General features: G+C 61.1%; 2 protein-coding genes across 7 annotated transcripts in view; one reads left to right on the plus strand and one right to left on the minus strand.

Moving 5' to 3' along the window:
• LOC136047157 (C-signal-like) overlaps nt 1-20,867 on the minus strand; it is a 96,947-nt gene that overhangs the window by 20,168 nt on the left and 55,912 nt on the right. The gene's annotated exons all lie outside the window — the stretch shown is intronic.
• RIPOR1 (RHO family interacting cell polarization regulator 1) lies at nt 1,932-19,078 on the plus strand. Of its 6 annotated transcripts, XM_065733407.1 has the most exons (23): nt 1,932-2,055; nt 8,576-8,702; nt 10,494-10,646; nt 10,761-10,839; nt 11,076-11,099; nt 11,341-11,394; nt 11,598-11,750; nt 11,833-11,896; nt 11,971-12,014; nt 12,363-12,488; nt 12,709-12,857; nt 13,080-13,209; nt 14,094-14,906; nt 15,292-15,431; nt 15,558-15,732; nt 16,005-16,140; nt 16,219-16,380; nt 16,460-16,618; nt 16,781-16,977; nt 17,059-17,142; nt 17,530-17,620; nt 17,823-17,886; nt 18,583-18,659. In XM_065733407.1, the coding sequence occupies exons 1-22, from the start codon at nt 1,989-1,991 to the stop codon at nt 17,843-17,845; spliced, it is 3,150 nt and encodes a 1,049-aa protein (XP_065589479.1). In that variant the 5' UTR covers nt 1,932-1,988; the 3' UTR covers nt 17,846-17,886; nt 18,583-18,659. The 6 variants fall into 6 exon arrangements, with proteins under 6 accessions (XP_065589479.1, XP_065589475.1, XP_065589476.1 ...); XM_065733403.1 differs by lacking the exon at nt 17,823-17,886 and having other exon boundaries at nt 18,583-19,078; XM_065733404.1 differs by lacking the exon at nt 17,823-17,886 and having other exon boundaries at nt 10,497-10,646; nt 18,583-19,078.

Genomic DNA, 20,867 nt, shown 5'->3' on the forward strand with positions numbered 1-20,867 from the left:
GAGTGGGGAGAGGACATGGCTCAAGACCTGACACCCAGGGTCTAGAGATGGGGATGGAGCTGTGAGGGGTCTGAGTGCAGTGCTGTGGGAGCAGCTGAGGGAATGGGATAGGTCGGTCTGGAGAAGAGGAGCTCAGGGGAGACCTCATGGCTCTGTAACCCCTGGGAGGAGGGTGTGGTGAGGGGTTTCAGCCTCTGCTCCTAGGTAACAGCAATAGGGCGAGAGTGATGGCCTTGAGTTGTTCAGGTTGGGAACTGGGAACAATTCCTTCTCCAGAAGAGGGATGAGGCACTGGCACAGCTGCCCAGGGAAGTGAGGGAGTCACCATCCCTGGAGATGTCCAAGAGCCATGGAGATGTGGCAGCAAGGGATGTGATCAGCAGGCATGGTGGGGTTGGACTCGGGGATCTCCTGCACTAGGATGAGCTGTGCTGTTTGTTGGCCAGCCCTGGGCCAGTTGCTGCTCCACAACCTAGGGACATGGGGGCAGCTGGGTGCACTCACAGACCGCCCATCCATCCTACTAACCTCCTACCCATTCTACTAATCATCCATCCAGCCCACTGGCCATCCATGCAACCTACTGAGCATCCACGATAACACATGGAGCAGGTCAGCAGGGGACAGTTCCTGCCTTCCCCCAGGTAGCCTCGCTCCCCTGAGCACCTGGCTGCCATCTGAGAGCTTTCAGAGTGGGCAAGGTGGTGACACACAAGGTGTGGGTGGGATGCAGCCCCTGCATGACCCACTATGGATGCTTTCACACCTTTGATCTGATGACAGCAGCTGGCATGGTGGCCCTGATTGTGTGGTGACCATCCAAGCAGGATGGAGGCCACTGGGCTGACCAAGCCCCATGTTTCTGTCCTCTCCGTGTCTGCCCACTGGTTTGCCTTCTCCCCTCTACCCAAGGGACCTACTGTCCTCTCTGCTGTGTTCACTCTGCCACTCCATCCAAATAACAGGGCCAGCCAGAGCTCTGGGACACCTGGCTCCTCACGGAGTGTCCTTGGCACGGCAGTTTCTTTGTCACTGATATTGCCCTGCTCTGCTTAGCTCCGAGGTGTGGCAATCAGTTAATTAGGGTTTTTGCATCGCTGAAGCTCTGTGCTGTCTTGTCCTTGCAGCACAGGTGTCTCGTTGGGACCGGAAAGCCATCAGTCCCACTTAAAACTGGGTCAGCTCAGTGTGATCTAGGACAAGGAGGAGAGCGATGGGCTTTGGGAGAAAGAGTTAGGGTTATGGTTAGAGTTAGGGTTGGGATTGGGGCTAGAGTTAGGGTTGGTTAGGGGTAGCGTTAGGGTTGGGATTGGGGCTAGCATTAGGGTTGGGTAGGGTTACTGTTAGGGTTGGGGCAGGGGCTAGGGTTATTAGGGTTAGTATTAGGGTTTGGATTGGGGCTTGCATTAGGGTTAGGTAGGGTTACTTTTAGGATTGGGATTGGGGCTAGAGTTAGGGTTGGTTAGGGTCTCCCACCTGCCATTCCTGGCACTGGGGATGGGCAGCCTCCTCCCTCCCGCCCCCAAAGCTCCACAGTGGGGACAGCATTTAGGGCACAGGGTGTCACCCACTGGGATGGCCACGTTGCTGGCTGCTGGGGTCCACCTCAGACATGCCCCTATACCTCCCAGCATGGGGTTGGGGCCGGGTGGTGGTCTGGCGGCGGTGGCGGCCCCATCCAATGCTGCGTCCTGCTGGGGACAGCCTGGTGGGGGCCCTCGGGGACGCCCGCCCTCAGCCCGGGGCTGGCAGCGGCGATAGCGGTGACAACGGTGGCGGCAATGGCAGTGTCTATCGGGGGCAGTGGCGGTGACGGCGGCGGCGGCTCCCAGGGGAGGGCCGGAGGGGAGGTGCTCGCTGGATCCGCCATTGGCGCCGGCCGTGCCGTGGTTTCCTGCTGAAATCACATGGCTCTCGCGTTTCCATGGAGAGTGGCCGGGGTGGGCGCTGCCAAGCGGCTCTGAGCCGTCCCTGCCTGCTCCCCGTCCATGGGAGAGGAACAAAGGCGATGCGCCCAGCCAGGCCCGCTCCCGCCGCACGCCTCTCCCGGGACATGTGAGTGCCGCCGTCCGCGGGCTCCGCGATGGGGTCACCCTTTGGGGTGGGGTTGGGGGGCAGCGTTGAGTCTCTCCATTCTCTTATCCGGATGGGAGAGGGGAGTGAGGGTGGGTAGGGGGACCCCGCTGCCAACTGCGGGGACGCCGCGACCGTGGTGACAGCAGAGCTTGAGCAGAGGGGCTGAGAGCCTGTCCTGCCCCATGGGGACGGGAGGTGACGGCCATGTCTGGGGGCTGCCGCCTCGCCCTCCTCCTCCTCCTCCTCCTCACTGCGGAGGGAGGAATGCTCGGAGGAATTAATGAGACAGATCTGGCTTTGTTGCCGGCCCCATCCTCCTATCTCTCAGCCCTGCCAAGAAATCCTTTGGGAAGCCGAGCGCCATTAACCCCTTCCCCACTGCGCAGTGGGGCTCCGCTGTGCCCCGGCCCTGATCCGGATCCATTTATGGCACCCCCAAGCGGAGCGGGTGCTTTTACCCCTCGTCCTGGCTGCTGTGACAGGAGGAGGGCTCCACTGTGTCCCCAAGCGGGACTGGGAGCCGGGGATGGCAGGGCCGAGCAGGGCCGGGGGGTGACACATGGCTCCTGGCTGCTTTTGGGGTGCCCAGAGAGGGCTGGGAGCCCCCCCCAGAAACCTTCACCTAGGGCAGAGGCTGTGACAGGTGCTGCCATGCCCCACAGTGGCTGTGGGTCAGGGGACGTTGTTCGGGGCCGCATCACTGCTGTGGGGCTGTGAGGCCTCTGCTTTGTGGGGCTGTAGGGCCGCTCCCACTGCCCGGCCCCAGGCCCTATGCTTAGGGCTATTTATAGGGCTGCCGCTTATATCTGTGCTATTTCTGCCCTGCGTGGGGATGGCGCAAGGAAGTGACGAGAGGGCTCCAACCCAACCCAGCGGGGACGACTTTGTCACCCTCACTGTCACCTCGTTCCCCCTCCCACGTGCCTCCTGTGCCCCCACCTCTTTGGGTGGCATTGGCTCCGGCCCCAGTCCCTTGCTGTGTGGTGCTGCTGTGGGGGAGGGCCTGAAATAGCTCCTTGATCACCTTTGTCAAATTGGTGCCACTGTCACCGGAGGGGACAGGTGGCCTTGGAGATGGTGGCCTTGGAGGTAGCCTCTATGGCACCTTGTAATGGCGCTGGGGACAGCGACGTGGGGTCGTCTCCAGTGCTCAGTGCCTCTGGGACTTGGGTTCTGTGGGATGCTTGTCCTGTCCCCATCTCCTCCCAGTCCACCCCTGCTGGGATCCACTGGTCGAGCTGCAGCCTCCTGCAGCAGTGAAGCAGATGGTGGGGACACCACCCACATGGGGTGGGGACACCACGTTAATGGGATGGGGCACCGCCTATGCGCGATGGGGACAGCACGTCAATGAGATGGGGACGCCATTTGTGAGGGACAGGACATCACCTAGATGGGACACCATCCTCACGTCCCTCGGAGCCTTTTGGCGGTCTCCCATTGCGCAGTGCCCTCGCTGCTCACCACCAGGCAGCCCTCGTTAAGCTTTAATGAGGACAAACGAGCTGGCATGGGCCACGGCTGCAGGCACGCTGCCTGGGCGTGTGCCGGGCACCAGCTCGGGGCGGCTGCCAGCGGGATGTCGGCATTGCAGTGCCCGCAGTCCCATCAGGATGAAGGGTGAAGTCACTGGGCAGCTGGCTCTGCTCCTTGCTGGTGTCACTGGGGCGAGGGGTGACACGGCAGTCCTGCTGCCAGCTCCCTGCCCTGGTGCAGGGATGTGGCCCCCAGGCTGGTGCTGTGCCCAGTGCTACCTCCCTGTGGTGTAATGGGGAGGCAGGGTGCACCGATGGCATCTTGGGGCTGTGACACCCCTCCAAGGCTCTGCCCTGGTGCTTTTCTTCCTGAACCTTGCCTGACCTCCCTCTAAAAGCAGCAGCAAACAGGAAGGGAGCTGGGAGGGAGGCGTCTCTTCCTGCAGAGCTGATGGCAGCCGTTCCCAGCCGGGATGGGGCCGTGCTGCTCCAGCCTCCTCCTTGGGAGCTGTGGCTATGGCCAGGCAGAGGGCAGGACTAGTACAGAGACGTATGGCCCTGAAGTTCACGTCTGTGCTGCAGGTGGGCAACGGGGTCCTGTGGCTCTGCAGGGACAGGGACATGGCTCCGTGCTGCCTTCATCAGCTGGGAATTGCTCTGCAAAGGGCTTTTCCCTGTCCTTGTACCTTGTCCTGCCCCCGGGGATGTGGAAGCACGTGGGCTACCCTCACACCTGGTTGGTTTTAACACCAAATTCCTATGGGGCACGAGGAACCTGGTGCTGTTCCAGGTGCCGCTGCCATGCCCTTGGGTTCCCACATGGGAACGGCACCCAGCAGCCTCCCAGCACCCTACACAGAGCCACGGCTGAAGGCAGCTTCTCCACGGCACGGGCTGGGAAACCCTGCTGGGAAACCCACAGCAAAACCCCAGGCGGGCTTCAAAACTAAAACAAAATAAAAGAAAGCCGCCCAGAAGAGAGCAGCAGAGACGTGAGCTCTGGCCGGTTGTGCCGTGCTTATCAAAGGGGCCCCTTCCCGGCACAGGGGACAGACGGACGGACGTCCTCCCTTCCCCGGCCCTTGAGGCATGCAGTGGGGCAGTGCCGTGGGCAGGGGAAGTGTGGGAGGGGACAGCCTGCACCGAGCCCTCCTTGGCGGTCCCGTAGCATGAGAGCCCGCTGGGCCCCACTGCTCCCCACTGCACCCCACCATGAGCGGCAAGCAGAGAGGTAACGAGCCCGGCGGGGACCCCAGAGCCATAATGTCACCGCAGGGAGGATCCCTCACACCAAAACACGGGCAGAGGGGGACGTGGGTTGGGGTTGTGGGGTTGTTGTGGCAGCGCTCTGTTCCCCGTAGCACCTTGGCGAGATGAGCAGCGTGGTGCTGGAGGTGTGTGTGCCCCCCCTCTGCTTGGCAGATGTGCCTAATCTGGGGAACCCCGGGTGGGGAGGTGGGGGATAAGGGAACCCTGAGGATTGTGAGGCGATGCTGTTGCTCTTCTGGGGGTATTTTGGGGTTGAGGGATTTCACCCTCCTTGCCCTGGGGGAGAGAGCACCGGGGGATGGATGTTACTATGGCACTGTGGCACTGCAGCAGAGGTGTGGGGCTGTGATGGGTTTTTGGGGGACTGGGACTGGCCAGCTGCCCACCCTGGGCAGAACAGAGGAGTGCTGGGGCTCTCCCTGTCTACAGCTCCCCAGTTACCTGGGAATGAGCATCCCAGGGGAGAAGATTTGGGATCTTGGTGAGGTTCTGCCAACCCCATCAGGACCCAGAGGCGTTGGGGAAGTGAGTGCCACATCCCTACCCAGGGGATACAGAGAGGATCTACAGCACCCAATTGGATGGGGATCCCAGTGGGTGCCGCCGCTCTGGGGCCCTGTCCTCCTCCAGGGGACCCATCCCGCTGGGTGTGGCACCTCCACCGCCACATCCCAGGAGATGCCCTAGAAAACAGGTCGTGCTTGAACCACGCTTTGAGGCAGCCTCCTCCCTGGGTGCCACCTCGGGGCCGGCATCCCCCTTCCGAGATCCTCCTGGTGCCCCAGGATGGGCTGCGAGGTGCTCCGTCCCCATCTCCATGTGTGTCAAACCCAGCCCTGCCCTTCCTCGGGGACGCTCTGAGGGGTAAATAAGCGCTTCCTCCAATTCTTCCCATTCGCAGCTCCTTCCCTTTCCTGCCACCCACCCACTTCGGTGCAAGGAGCTGGCCCCATAGCTGCAAGGGGTGGGCACTGGCACCACATCGCCCAGCATGGGGTCCCGGCACCCAGCACGGGCTCCGTAGCTCCGTGCCCCCAAGCACGAATGGCTTTGGCTTCTCCCCAGCTTGAGTTCACTGTTCCTGACTCATCCCACTCCAAACCCCGATCCGCCACATGCAATGGGTCGCGGGGTGGCGGGGAAGGGGCCGTAATGCGGAGGAGGTCAGGGGGGAGGCGGCTCCCAGGCCCTCCGCTGATCCCCGGATGCCCCCATCACTGAACCGGGGCAGGAAGGAGGATTGAACACGGCCAAGCGATGTCCTGGGCCGGAAAGGGGCTGGCGGGGGACCGGGGCGTGCAGTGGGGACGCAGCTGTGCAAACAAGGACGCAGAGGTTCAGGCAGAGGGAGCGGTGCCAAACGCCTGCGTTTGCAGGCTCCAAAGGTTCTCCTTCGTGGTTTACCCTCCTAACAAAGGTGAGCTCGCCCAAAGGTGCCCTGTGGTGCTGGGGGGAGCCAGGCACACCCCATCGTGCCGTGGGGTACTGGAGTGCGTTGCTTGGCCAAGGTTGGGAGCGATGGATCCGGACGCAGCATCCGTGTTGGGGGCTCACGAGGAGTCGGTTTGGGTTCTTGGGGCATCTCAGCCTCCCGTCGTGTTGATAAACCCGAAAGAGCGACCTGGGGCTGCTGTCTGAGTGTCAGGAACAGAAACCAGCCGGGACCAACCCAGCCGGTCGGACTGCCCCCTCCATGCGCCGGAGGAAGCTGCTAGCAGCATTCCTGGGATCGGAATCATCTGAGCAGCACCAAGCACGGGGACACGAGCGGCAGCAGGGTCGGGGAGCCCAGGGGAGGGCCGCTGTGTCCCCTCCGCGGTGCCCGCAGCAGCTGGACAGAGCGATGGGGATGGACGGACAGACAGACGGGCTGTAGGACCACACGATCGTAAGGGCGGTGAGGCACAAAGCTTTGTCAGAAGGCGGCTTCGTTAGCACTGTAATTAGGGGCAGGGGCTGTGGCTCCGTGGGGCTGTGGGACTGGACCTTCAGGGCAGGGACACGAGGCTGCGTGGGGACCTGTGGGACTGCCACCCACAAGGAGCAGCTGGGATGTGCCGTGGGCTCGGCGGGCAGCAGGGACACGGACATGTGGGTGAGCCACCAGAACCCCATGGAGAGGGGCTCCAGAGCCCTGCGGGTGAGGGGCTGTGGCCACCATCCCTTCCAAGCGTGCCCCAGGCTCGGGGCCGCAGCGTACCAGGTACTCCTTATCTCGGTAATGTCAGGAATGCACCACGCTGGGGCTTCTCTTCCGCCAGCGGAGCATGCCAGCACCCGACCCCGCTGCCACCCAGCACCCAGCTCAGTGCCAGTGTGTGCCAGGCGGGGGCATCCCAAGCAGCCCTGCAGACCGTGAGCAGGATGGGGTTCATGGGGCAGCCCCCTCCTCAATGAGCTCCTAGCCCTGGGGCTGGGGACATGGCAACATGAGGCTGGAGCTGATAACTGGGGTGTCACGGTATTTTGAGGTTGGGATGAAGCCACAGTTATCAGAGTGGAGAATGGGGATATGGAGCTGGCCATGCCATGCCATGGTCCTGATGCTCGAGGTCAGGCGCATGTCCCAGCGTGAGGGACCCCCTGAGGGATCTGAGATAATACTGAGCATCACTCCATCCTGCCACTGCTCCCTGGTGACAACCTCAGCATCCTTCACTCGTGCACTTCCTGCTGCTGAATGCCTCTCCTGGAATGCCCCCCAAGCCCTTAGGCTGCCATGTGGGGTTGGAAAGGGTGGACTCCATGCGTGCTGAGTACTGCTGTGGGGCTGCTGGGTGCTTTCTCTGTAGATCAGCCCACTCATGCCATGGGCCCTGCTCGCTCAGTGGGGAGCAGATTAAACCACCCTGCAGAGGGTAATCTGCCCAGGCCCTGCAGGGATTACAGCTCCTCCTAATGAGCTTAATTGGGACAACGTTGTCCTGGTGACTGGAGGGACCAAGGCAACGCCGAGACCCACGGAGCTGCTTGGCTCCGGCCGAGCTCCGAAAGCAGGACGTGGATCTGCTGCATCCCAGCCCCATTCGTGCAGGGCCTGGTGGTGGCAGCTGCTGGCTGCTGGTGGCCTTGGTGCGGTGTCCCCGGGAGCTGGGGACACGGGGCTCAGCGTGGTGAGGAGGAGGCTGGGGCATGGCTTTGTGTTGGCTGGGCAGGTGCGTGCTGCGTGGGGACGGTTGGGATGGGCTCAGGGCTCTGTCGCACCCTCGGGACCCCCACCCCTAGGCTGGTTGCAGCAGGAGGAGCCACAGACCCTCCTCTTGTGCATCCAGTGGTGGCTGGAGGTGTGGTGATGCTCTGCAGGTGGCAGCTGGGTCGGGGCTTTGGCACTCAGGGATTGTCTCTACCTTGCATGGGATGTGTGGATGCTGTTGCCATGAGGACAGGCAGCATTTTCAGGGCCACCGGGACTTCTCAGGGGAGTGGGAATAGCTCTGCCTTTCCCTTCCTGACACAGAGCTCCTGGTGAAGGCTGGGGACTTTCCAAAGTGCTTTGTTGTCAGCGGGTTTCCGTCCTGCTCGCAGGGCTGGGCAGCAGAGTCTGGCCCTGCGCCTTTCCCGTGCCTGCAATGGGTGACAGTGGGACACGTGTGGGGACAAGCAGGGCTCCGGGGGCTTTGCCATGACCACGTCCTGGAGCAACTGTGATGAGCATCGGGATTCAGCATCTTCCCATGGGCCTTGAGGGGACGTACCTGGGGGATGGCAGCCCCGTGCCTTGCTGTTGGTGACCCCACTGTCTCGTGTCCCCGCAGGGAGGCCCTCCAGGTCACACTCAACGATGTCACTGTCCGCGCGGCCGCAGCGCCGAGTCCTTGTCGCCAAGATCAATAGGAGCCAGTCGTTCGCCGGGGTGAACTCGACAGCAGAGCGGCCCTTCAGGTAGGAGATGGGTGCTGGTGCTGCGTGGCGTGGTGGGGGCTATGCATGTACTACCCGAGGTGTTGTCCCTTCTCCCCATGGGGATGCTGGTGGTACCCAGAGATGTGGCACTGGGGCTGCTGAGCCCATCCCGTGTCACCACAACACTTGGTTGTCCCTGAGCCAGGGCAGGCACAGCAGGGTGATCCTCAGGAAGCCTCTCACGGCTGCCCTGTGGCCGTCCCGGCACATTTAATGGTTGTGGTGGAGGATTCAGTGTGGTTTTGAAGCTTTGTGTCTCAGCCCCTCAATGTCCCATGGCTGCGAGTGTGTCCCTCGGCACTGGTGTGAGTCAGGGCTTCCTCTGGGCCGTCCTCAACCTGCTGCTGGAAGGCTTTTTTGGCTGCCCCTGAGCTCTGCTGTGAGGAGCAGCAAGCAGCCGGTCCTTGCTCATCCTCTCCACTGCTGGCGACTTGGTGGCACCCATCACATCCTCCCTCCTCCTGTGCCAAACTTACGTCAAGGAGAACCACCCTGTGCCTTCCTCTGCTCCTTTCCCAGCTCCTCGGGTGATTCTTGAGACACCGTAGGTTTGGACTGTTCTGTTTTAATGCTCAGAATCCCTTTTTGGTGCTCTTTACCTCCCAGCACGGCCAGCCTGTCCTAGCAGGGAGTAACTAGGAAGTGGTGGCACAAGTGATCTGTGCTCCCGCAGCACCTCCAGGTGGGCACCTCCGTGGCATGAGTACATGCCCGTGTAGAGCTTCTCGTGCCTGGCAGCAGCTCCCCAGCCCCACTCAGCTCTTCCTTGGCAAATGAGGAGGGGGAAGGGATGGTTGTGCAAAACAAGTACTCGCCCATCAAGATGGCTTGGGTTGAAGCCAAAACGTTTGCTTTCCCGTATTGATGCTTCAGGGAAGTCTTCTGGCCGCTCTCTGAGGAGTCACGTAGGATGGGAGGTCCAGGCCAGGGCTAGTGACGTGGCCACGTTAGAGGGCACAAGGGAAGGGCTGTTCTGCTTGGGGCATTGCTGGTGGGGCTGGGCCGGGCCTGAAATTGCACAAGGAAGGAGGAGTAGCATTGGGATGCGCAGTGCTCCTGGGTCACGGAGGTATCTCTGTGATATCTGTGCTCTGTGTTGCTGTGCTGATGGGGGGGTGACAGGCACACGTCCCCAGGCTGCTCCTGTGCCGAGACCAGAAAGGTTCCTCTGTCCTCGGGGATACCACCCAAGGCACTGGGGGTGGAGCAGAGCGTGGTTACCCTCTAGAGAATGTCTGGGGCTGGAGATGCCCCTGTGGTCTCTCCAGGAGAACAGCTTGGCTCTGGCAGGTGCAAATTTGCCTTTGCTCCTCCTAAAAAGAGCTGAGGATCCTACAGAGGCATCCCAACAAGCTGGCATCTCTGAGGTGGGGTTGACTCCCTGCTTTTCTTCGCCACAAGCATTATAGGATTGCCCCCCACCCACTTCCAGAGCCGGCAGTTGGCAGATGCTACAGGTACCAGCTCAGACTGGCCAGAGCCCCATTCCGTGACCTTGGCCAGCTCCAGAGATGGCACAGTTATGACTCTGGGCAGCCTTTCCTCCGTGCCCGTTCTGGGGCAGGCAGCGTATCCCGGCCCGGCAGTCGCACGTGGCCTCGTCTCGCCCGGCCCTGCTGGCCTGTTCCACTGGGAGCCGGCGAACCGTGGGAGGGGCACTCAGGTCGGGATGGAGCTCCTGGGACCTGGCCTCCTTCCTGGAGCTCCTTGTTGTGAGACAGGCACCCAGGAGGACCCCGTGGCCATGCTGACTTAACTCGCTTCTCTCAGCAGGAACCTCTCCCCCTTCACGCCCACCGTCTCCCGCAAGACTGGCTCCAGGGTCAGTAGGATGTTCTCAATGTCCCACAAATCCCCACCACCCAAGGTGCCTCAGCCCAACCGCCTGGATGAGGTGTACGAAGCGCTCAAGAAGGGCCTGACGTAAGTGCTGGGGCTGCTGGGGGGATTGGGATCGGGGAGCCCCTGTGTGTGTCTGTGGGGCTGGGTGGTGTGGGCCGAGGTCCCAGCCTGAGCCTGCAGCACTCCTGTCCCCAGGGCCTACCTGGAGGTCCACCAGTGTGAACTGGAGAAGCTCAGCACCCAGATCCGTGAGTCCAAGAGGAATTCGCGCCTGGTGAGTGGTGCTGGGAAGTGTCTGTAGGGAGTTGTGCTTTGTGAGGATGCTTGGGGTTCTGACCACAGCTGGGGCAGCTCACAATCCAGCTGTGTCCTGTGGAGACACTGGGAGACAGTGCGTGATGCTGGGCTGCACGGGGTCCTGTCCTCCTGCCATGCTGCGGGTGGTGGGTGCTCCCTGGGTGGGCAGAGCTGGCTTTGTGCCGTGTCTTATCCCTCTCCTCTCTCCTCCAGGGCTTTCTCTACGATCTGGATAAGGTAAGCGGGAGCGGTGCCCCGTTCCCTCACCTCCCCATGTCCCCTCTACACCCACCTTCCCCCACGCAGCCGGGCTTGGGACTCTGCACACAGGGTGGCAGAGGACAAAGCAGATGCTGGCGGTGGCTCGCAGCCTGCTGCTTGGGACACGTCCTGTCCCGCAGCAGGAATATGGGGCGAGGCCATATCCTGGCCCTCAGCCCCTCTCAGGGAGCCTCTCACACCGTCTCTGCTTTTCCAGCAAGTGAAGTCAATCGAGCGCTTCCTGCGTCGCCTGGAGTTCCATGCTAGCAAGGTAGGAGCTGGGGATCGGATGCTTCCGTGGCTTTCCGGCCTCTATTTAGCAGCGCTCTTCCCCACCTGGCTCACATGAACCGTGGTGCTCTGATGGTGCCCAGCTGCAGTGTCCTGAGCAGTGGGAGAGCACGTTAGGAGCCGTTATCCCTGCTTGCCACTCGTCCCCCTGCCCCTCACCGTGCTCCCATCCTGTCCTTGCAGATTGACGAGCTGTATGAAGCCTACTGCATCCAGCGGCGGCTCCGTGACGGCGCCCACAACATGGTCAAGGCCTACAGCACGGGCTCGCCAGGCAGCCGAGAGGCACGTGAGAGCCTGGCTGAGGCCAGCAAGGGCTACAGGGAGTACACGGAGGTGAGGCACCCGGCACTGGGTGGGCTGGGAGGTGCTGACCCGATGGGCTGTGAGTGATGGGTGCTCTGCTCCTTGCCCCCAGAACATGTGCCTGCTGGAGAGCGAGATGGAAAGCCAGCTGGGAGAGTTCCACGTTCGGATGAAAGGTAACACATCCCTTCCCAGCCCTGGAGCAGCACTAGCCTGCTGGGTCCTAAAACCCCTCTGCCTTCTCTTGCAGGGCTGGCAGGTTTCGCCCGGCTCTGTGCTGGTGATCAGTATGAGGTTGGTGGAGCCTTGGGGATAGGGATGGGGATCTGTCCTCCTCCCTCCCGCGGTCCATGTTGAGCCTGAGGGACACGGGTGGGCCTCGTCCTTGGGTGCCGGTGTGCAGCAGGAATGTCTGTTGAGGACCCGTGGTGGGTGGCCCTGGGTTGCAGAGAACGCCTAGCCCCATGGATGGTGGACCTGTAGAAGGGTTTGAGTTGGAAGGGACCCTTAAGGGCCGTCTGGTCCCGCTCCCTGCAATAAACAGGGACACCCGCAGCTCCATCGGTGCTCAGAGTCCCATCCAGCCTGACCTTGGCTGCACCTCTCTGGGCAGCCTGCTCCATGCCTCTGCTCTTCCCCCAGATCTTTATGAAGTACGGGCGGCAGCGCTGGAAGTTACGGGGACGCATTGAGATGAACAGCAAGCAGGTGTGGGACAGCGAGGAGATGGTCTTCTTGCCTCTCATCACCGAGTTCCTCTCCATCAAGGTAGGGAGCCCCACAGTCAGAGCAGGACGCTGTGGGCAGGAGCTGTGCTGGGACAACAGCTGCAGTGGTTATGTGGGGGACACACAAGGCAGTGAGGGAAGTGGGCCTCGCTCAAAGCCATCCCTTGTTGGGAAAGAGGATGCTGTCCCATGGTGATGGCATCCTGGCAGCAGCCTGACTGACCGTGGCTGCATCTCATCCTCTCCTCCTCCTTCCCCAGGTGACAGAGTTAAAGAGCCTGGCCAACCATGTGGTGGTGGGCAATGTGTCCTGTGAGACCAAGGACCTCTTTGCAGCTCTACCCCAGGTCGTGGCTGTGGATATCAACGACTTGGGTACCCTCAAACTCAGCCTGGAGGTGACTTGGAAGTGAGTATCTCAGCAAGACTTCCCAGTACAGTGTGGCAGGAATGGGGACCAACAGCTGGCCTGTCCTGAGCTTTCACCCATCCCAAAATGGGTCTTTGGATCTGGAAAGCCAGAAGTGGACAGCAGAGCACCTTGAAGTGCTGTCCAACACCCTCCAGCTCGCTGCAGTGCTGGCACCTCCTGGCTTAGATGCTTTCCTCACCTCTCTGCTCTTCTCCGCAGCCCCTTCGACAAGGACGACCAGCCCTCAGCAGCCAGCACCGTCAACAAGGCCTCTACGGTGAACAAACGCTTCTCCACCTATAACCAGAGCCCGCCCGACACGCCGTCCCTGCGGGAGCAGGCTTTCTACGTAAGTGGGGCAACCATGGTCGGGTTGAAGTGCCCACGGTGGGGTTTGCTTTGTTGAGTTGAGCGTGCCAGGAGAAGTCCCAGTGGGTGGCACAGCTCCATCCATCCAGCCATGGCTCCTGGTGCTGGCCATCCTGCCCTCACAGCTCCTCTTCTCTCTGCCCAAGAGCCCGCTGCGGGCATCCGACAAGCACGGTTGGTCCTTGTTGGACATCTTTCGGGAGACACTCTTCGAGAAGCTGTCTCGGAGCTGCTCCTGCAGCGACGTCTCCTCGGTCGAGCTTGGGAGATGGCCACAGCCGGGCCGCGTAAGTGCGAGGCTGGAGCCGGCCCGTAGCGTAGCCCAGTGGCGTGGCCGTCCTGCTGTAGTGTAGCTGCTCCACTCCTGCTCACCACCAGCGAGTAGAAGACCTGGCCTTGTCCTGTGCTGGTGGCCGTGCCGTGCTGCGGCACTGGTGCGATGGCCAACGCAGTGCAAATTGTGGAGGGGGTGCTGGTGCGACTCTAGCTTGTCATTGCTGTGGTGCTGGTGTGGCACTGCGACAAGGAGGTGGTGGCAGCGTGATGCTGGGGTGACACTGATGTCACAGCAGCACAGGCATGACGATGTGGTGCTAGATCAGTGTTGGTGACAGGGGTGCAGTGTCAGTGTGATGTCAGTGTGAAGTTGGTATCACACCATGTGACACTGGTGCCACCCTCTGCAGGCTGGTGGCGGGGCTGTCGCTCTCTTGCTGCTGGGGGCTCCCAATTCCCTGCTTCGTTGGCACCACAGCTGGGTTCCCCGAGCTGGAAGGGGCAGCAGCACGCCAAGCAGAGCCCACTCCTGCCCCAGAGGTCACAGCAGCTTCAGTGCTTCCTGACATGTCATTGTCCCCTCCCTAGAACATGCTGCGGCGTCAGGAGGAGCTGGAGAACGGCACAGCTTGGTCCATCTCCTCTGAGTCATCGGATGACTCCTCCAGCCCCCAGCTGTCCAGCAGCACACGCCATGCCTCCCACAAGCCCATCGTGCAGCCTGAGGTGCAGGCCTCAGCCCCCGCCATCGAGATCTCCTTCTCACAGCAGCAGGAAGAGGATGGGGCTGCAGGGGGCATCCTCAGCGGGACAGATCTGCCTGGGCCCCCAGAGGAGCAGGACGGCCTCAAGAAGGATGCGGTGGCCAACGGGCACGTGCCCTACACCCGGACTCTCAGCCACATCAGTGAAGCTAGCGTGGATGCCAGCATGGAGGCCAAGGCTATGGAGAGCACATGGGAGCCCTCTCCCAGCCTGGAGGAACACGATGCGGGCAAGCCAGATGATGACTCCCTCCCTGGTGCCTCAAATTCGGTGCCAGCAGCCTGGGCAGGGCAGGACAGTGGCACTGAGGCCAAGCCACGTGCCATGGTGGCATGGGCTGAAACCTGTGAGGTGGAGGCTGAGCTGGCGGCGAGCCCAGCACCAGCTCAGGACATTTGTGGAAGCGAGGCCCCCACGCCGGCCGTGGTGTTGGCACAGGTTCCTGCAGAGGAGGGGCCCATCCCAGCCCCACACCTGGCCACCAGCCCCCCGGTGGTCCCACGGGTGAAGGCCGTGGACTCGGGGCTGGAGGAGGCCATCAGCCTCCTGGCCTCAGCCCTGGATGATTATCGGGGACAGTTCCCAGAGCTGCAGCCCCTGGAACGGGAACTCAAACACCTCGAGGAGATCCTGCTGGTGAGGGGGCCTGGAGGGCAGAGACCAGTGGTGAGAGTGATGGCACTGCCCAGGGCACAAGGGTGGTGGTGCCATCCCAAGTGGCAGTGATCAGTGATAAGAACAGTGGGGCCATCCCTTATGGCAATGACCAGGGTGCTGGGGCCATCCCTGATGGCACTGCTCAAGGGACAAGGTTGGTGGGACCGTCCCTGATGGCACTGCCCTGAGTACGAGGGTGGTGGGCCCATCCATGTTGGCACTGACCAGTGACAGCAGTGTTGGGGCTATCCCTTATGACAGTGACCATAGTGGTGAGGCTGTCCTTGACGACACTGCTTAGGGATGAGGGTAGTGAGGCCCCTTTGAGTTGCTTGCCAAGATCTGAGCGTTCCTTCCTCCACAGCACAAGCAGGGTGTGTTCCTCAGCCGGGCCTCCAGCATCAGCCTCACGGTGGAGCACGCTCTGGAGAGCTTCAGCTTCCTCAACACCTCCGACATGGAGGATTCAGAGGGCTCTGAGGAAGAGACTCTCCAGGATGAGAGGTGTGCAGGGCACAGTCTCACGGAACGGGCGCAGGGCAGCTGGGACGGGGGTGCTGAGCTGTGGTGGGGAAGGAAGGGCTGGATTTGGGTTCCCTGTGCTGACCCAGCTCTCTCGCTGGTTTGCAGGAGGGCCAGCAGAGCGCGGCGTGGAAGCAGAGCTCCCAGCACTGGTGAGGTGGGAACAGATGACACTGGAACATGCAGCGGCTCCGAGGGCAGCGCTGACCCCATGAGCACTGGCAACGAGTTCCTGGATAAGGCCCTGGTGCTACACCTTCACAACTGCAACCGCCTGCTGCTGGTGAGAGCGGGGACCGGGATGTGACGGTGGGACATCTTGTGGGGTTGGCCACGGTCCCCTGCAGGAGTAGGGCACAACAGTGGGACACATCTTGGGGTTGGCCAAGGTCCCCTGCAGGAGTGGGACCTGATGGTGGGACACAACTTGGGGTTGGCCATGAATCCCTGCAGTTTCTGGTCCCCCTGAGCCCCTTTGAGATGCCTTGCTGTGGCTGTGCTGGGGTCTGGGCGCTGTGGTGCCCCTAAGGTCCCTGGCATACCTATGCCTTACAGAACCTGGGCACCTTTGGGCCCCTGCGGTGCCGGGAGATGTTTGCCCTGGACAGGCTGCTGCGGGAAGCTCAGGTGCTGGAGATCGTGTGCCAACTGATGGAGGAGAGGTCGGAAGCAGCGGGCTCTGCTGCCGGAGGTAAGGGCGGTGAGAGGCTGCACAGGAGGGAGGAGGAGGAGGCTGGAGGAGGAGGCTTGACACCGCCTGTCCCCGCAGTGGTGCAGTTCTCAACGCGGAAAGAAGGGGTGCTGCCCCTTTGGGACCGCTGCGTGGAGCTGCCCAATGTCTACACCTGCCCCGTGGAGCGGTTCCTGCAGGTGCTCAGTGCCCAGTACACAGCACCCATCAGCGAGCGGCACCCGGGTCTGGCTGATGCCGGTGAGCCTGTGGGTGTGCAGCAAGGGAATCTCTGACCCTACAAGGTGCTACATGCCCTGACCCCACTATTTTCCCGCAGTGTGTGTGAAGCTGGTGGAAGATGTCCTGAACCGGCGGCTGCCACGGCGGCCCGGCGGCACCCAGGGCGAGCAGGTCACCATCTTCCAGTACTGGAGCCACTTCGAGTCCCTCGGCGCCCTGGTGCTTGACACCTACATGATGGAGCTGGCGGAGGAAGGTGGGTACCTTCCTGCCACACCTTGAGCCGCCCAGTCCTGAGCTGGAGGCTCAGGGTGCTCAGCCCAATCCTACACTCCCATCTCGGGCGCCCTTTGGACCTGGCTGTTGGCAGGTCCCCAGCTCAGGTGCCCCAGCTCAGCTCACCGTGCTGTCCCCACAGTGCTGCTGGCGCAGAACCTCAACTCGGACGACCAGGACGTGGTGCTGAGGGCACTGAAGCGTGTGCCCGAGGGCCGCCTGAAGAAGGAAGGGCTGAAGGCGCTCAGCTCGCTGCTAGTGGAAGGCAACAGCAAGGTGGTGAGCGCCGTGTCGGCGCAGCTCCGCAGCCTGGCAGAAAACCCCCGCTTCCGCCAACGGGTATGTCGTGGGCAGGAGGGGAGGAGGAGGGCTCTGGGTCGCTGCTTGGAGCAGTGGCACTGAGCCCTCGCTCTGCCCCAGGCCCTCGTGTGCTTCCTGGGCCAGCTGGAGGATGAGGAGGTGCAGACGCGCGTGGCCGGGTGCGCAGCACTGGGCTGCCTCAAGGTGAGATGGCTGCACGAAGGAGCGCACGGGGCATCTGCTTCCGGGCTGAGCTGGCTGTGGGGTGCACACAGAGGAATCGATGCTGCCTGCTGCTGTGTGCGTGCAGCCTCCAGCTCCTGGGGGTGCCCTGAACGTGCAGAGTACAGAGGGAAAGGGGATGCAGCCAAGTGACTGTTGGGGTTGGAGCTGAGTGATCTTGAAGCTCCCTTCCAGCCCAAGACATTCTGTGATCCTGGGACTTTTCTGCCCAGGCCCTCTCCGGTGGTTGATTTCTGTGGGGCTTTGGGGCTCTGCCCTGCCCACTGCCTGGCACAGGGCTGTGGGAACCTTGCTGCCTTTCCTGGTGGCTGACACTGACCACACTCAGCCCTCTCCCCTCTCCTGCAGGCCAAGGAGAGCATCGAGCAGCTGGTTTACCTGTGCCAAACTGACAAGGAGCCCGTGAGGGAGGCGGCCAAGCAGAGCCTGATGCTGTGTGGTGAGTGTCCCACGTCAGCCCTGCTCGTGGCTCCCAGAGGGGCATGGCCCCGTGTCACGCTGCCTGAGGGGAGGAGGAAGGGACCTGGGCTGGTCCCTGCCCGCCCCAAGCTCCGGCTCACGGTGCCGGAACTCTGTGGGATGGGCAGTGAGGAGTCCTGTGGCCACAGCCCTAAGCATGGTTGTTATCTATTATTTGCTAGATGGCACTGACAGAACCATCTGAGTGGGTTTCTAGGCCTCCAGATCGCGGCAGCTGCTGCACAGGTTGGGACACGTGAGCCATCCTCGTCCCTGCTCATGCCGCTTTGCTCACGAATGTCTCCGTCTTAGAGCCTGTCAGCCATGTCACCTTCTGGAGTCTGTGTGTCTTGGTTGTTCGTAGCCCCACGGCACTGCTGGCACACATAGGTGCCACATGTCCTGTGTCCCACGTCACCAGCTCTGCTGGGGACATCTGCTGTGTGCAGATGTGTGTGCGGGGCTGCCGGGCAGAGATCTCTCAGCCAGCTCTCAGCATGGATGTGTGCATCCCTGTGTGTACATGGGGGTCCCCGTGTGGGTGCATGAGGATGTGCACAGCTGGTTGGGATGCTGCGCCCGGCACAGCCCCAAGCCTGGCCTGCTTGCCCCAGCTCCTGGACTGGGAGCTCCATTAGAGACGGCATCCATCCCAAGGTGTGCTAAGAACAGAGAATCCTAGAACCATTCAGGCTAGAGCAAAGCCCTCCCAGCTCCCTAAAGTCCAGCACCAATCACTGACAGCATCTCCCAGTGCTACAGCTCCACAGCTCTCAAACGCCTCCAGGGCTGGGCGCTCCCGCACCTCCCCAGGCAGCTGTGCCAAGCTCCGCTGCCTCAGCTCTGCCACATTTCCATCCCAAGGCTGAGGAAGGTGGCTGGGGATGGGCGGGGAACACGGCTTCTCCCCTTTGCTTCACTGACCACAGCACACGCTCGCAGGGGAAGACGGCAAATCGGCGCACCGGCGGCTGGAGGAGAGCCTGGACAGCCTCCCGCGGATCTTTGCACCAGCCAGCATGGCCAGCACAGCTTTCTGAGACACAGCACGGAGCCACCCACTGCCCCTCGAGGACAAAGGCACCACCAGGCTGCTCGCACGGGCCGGGCCCGGCCGCTGGCCCCGCTCACAGCAGCACTGCAGCATCACCCCCGCTGGCAGCTCGCCACGGCCGCACGCTGCCTTACAGAGCACCGCTTCCCCCGCCCCACAGCCCGGCCACCTTTCTTCCACCGCTCTTGGAAACGCACAGGGAAGCCACCCTTCGTGCTACGGCTGCCGGGAAGGGAGAGCTGGAAGACGCAGCGGGTTCCCCCACCTCTCGCCTTCCTGTTGCTCGGGGGCACAGCACCCTTTCCTGGAAGGACCCGCGCTTTGGAAGCGATGCTGTTCTTTCCTTTGCAGAAGTCGCCTAGGCCAGGAGGGAACTGCTGCCCTGTGCCACCTGGAAGTCCCCGGGACTTCAATAAAATGAAAATATGAGAGGTTAATATATTCTGCCAGCGTTTCTTCTTTCCAGCTCCGCGTGCTCCTGTCCCCCCCCTGCAGGGCAGGGGCAGGAGGAGTGGCAGAGGGACAGACAGACAGACGCTGCCACCTTTTCCTTTTGTTGTCGTTGGGTTTATTTTATTTTTTATTTACAGTCTTTTCTATCAGGTCTCTATAAAGCTATATATATAATGTAATTACAGAGAATGACTACTTTGGATTTTCAAGCAGAAATAAAAGCAAACCTTTAATGAGCATCAGAGTGGCTGCGAGGGTGTTGGGCCCCGAGGCCCCAGATGGGACATCTGCTCCCTGTAAGAAGCTGGGAAGCACCGCATCAACAGCAAGGGCGTGTTGCACTCGGGTGTCTGTCACACTGGGGTGTGCTTGAGAGGTACAAGCAGGGGATGCTTTGCTCCACCAGTGCCAGCTTAGCATTATTCCACCTGCTTGGGGGCTGGACAAGCCCCAGGACAAAAGCATCGCACTTCTCCCAAAGCTCTGTGTCACACTCTCAGTTGTAGGGAGCAAGAGTGAGGACAGGGGTCTGGGTTGGCACATGCTGCACTTGGGTAACAGCCGTGGACAGAAACACCCTGAAGGTAATCAGTGGTCCAGACATCTAAATTTTGGGTCGTTTCTTTTCCCCCTGGAAATAAGAACAGCCCAGTGCTCCAGCAGCCTACATGGGCATTCTCCTTGCCCTGCCAAAGTCCGTCCCCATCCCCGCAGCAGAATACCACCTTCCAGGATAAGCTGTACCTTGGCTGCAGAGATCAGAGCAGGAAAGCAGCCTTCTGTCAGGGCAGGCAGGGTGCTGCGTGGCAGGAGAATGACTCTGCTCCTGGAACTCTGAGGAGTAATCTCATTCGTGTGGCTTTAACAACATCTATGGAAAAAAAAATACAAATAGGAGTCAATTTAGGAACACAGTGCCCAGTCCTTTTTAAATAAAGGAGTGCACAGCCTTATTGTACCAGCAACAAACAACTGAGCAGACAATGCACCCTTCCCTCGGTGAGCTTCAGGGCTGCTGTGGCTGCTCAGGACGTGGATTTGGTGACCCCAAGCAGACACTGCCTCTTTGTGGCACCACAAACTCCTATCATCCCTTACATCTAAGAAACGACCCAAATCTTGGTGCCTGGTCACGTTCAGGAGGTTGAAGTTGGGGGATTCTCTTGCTTGAGCAGGCTCAGATTTGCACTCTCACCTTACCCCAGGTTTGTAGGAAGCTGCATTCCCAAAGCATTCACTACACATGTGTTTTAGGGCACTTATGGAAGATTCAGAGGGCAAAACCCCCCTTAACAAGGGGTTAAGCTGAGCTGGGAGCTTGTCAAGGCAGCCAGGGGTCTGTGGCTCCAGCTCCCACATTTCTGCTCACAGGCAAGGTGTCTCCAGGACAGGCTTTGCTCAGATAACTTCCAAAGAAGCAACATCTGCCTCGGGCTGCCTATTCTGGGGACACTAGGAGTGTGATTTTCAGGAGGCTGAAGGTAGGGGCAGGGGGACGCACTCAGCTCAAAAGTACCCAAGGATCTAAGGTTGGCTGTGCACTGCTAGATGGTTTCAGACATCTCCGCCAAGAAAAGGCCAGGAGAAAGCAGGATCTGTGCCCACGTGTGAAAGATACGTCGCTATCTCAATAGATCCTTGGAATACCTCGAGCCATTTGGACCCGCAGATGTTATGGCAAGGGGCTGCAGCCTGTCACCTCCCGTAACTGTCAGTCTGC

The sequence above is a fragment of the Cyrtonyx montezumae genome, unplaced genomic scaffold (assembly GCF_038088225.1).
Source record: "Cyrtonyx montezumae isolate F1298 unplaced genomic scaffold, pur_monq_1.0 scaffold_17, whole genome shotgun sequence".
Taxonomy (NCBI): domain Eukaryota; kingdom Metazoa; phylum Chordata; class Aves; order Galliformes; family Odontophoridae; genus Cyrtonyx; species Cyrtonyx montezumae.

Bases quoted from the DNA above. Each gene is read 5' to 3' on its own strand.
- RIPOR1 (XM_065733403.1), top strand. From the start codon at position 1,989: ATGGGAGAGGAACAAAGGCGATGCGCCCAGCCAGGCCCGCTCCCGCCG. The intron at 2,056-8,575 runs GTGAGTGCCGCC...GTGTCCCCGCAG, and splicing joins GCACGCCTCTCCCGGGACAT to GGAGGCCCTCCAGGTCACAC. The intron at 8,703-10,493 runs GTAGGAGATGGG...CGCTTCTCTCAG, and splicing joins ACAGCAGAGCGGCCCTTCAG to CAGGAACCTCTCCCCCTTCA.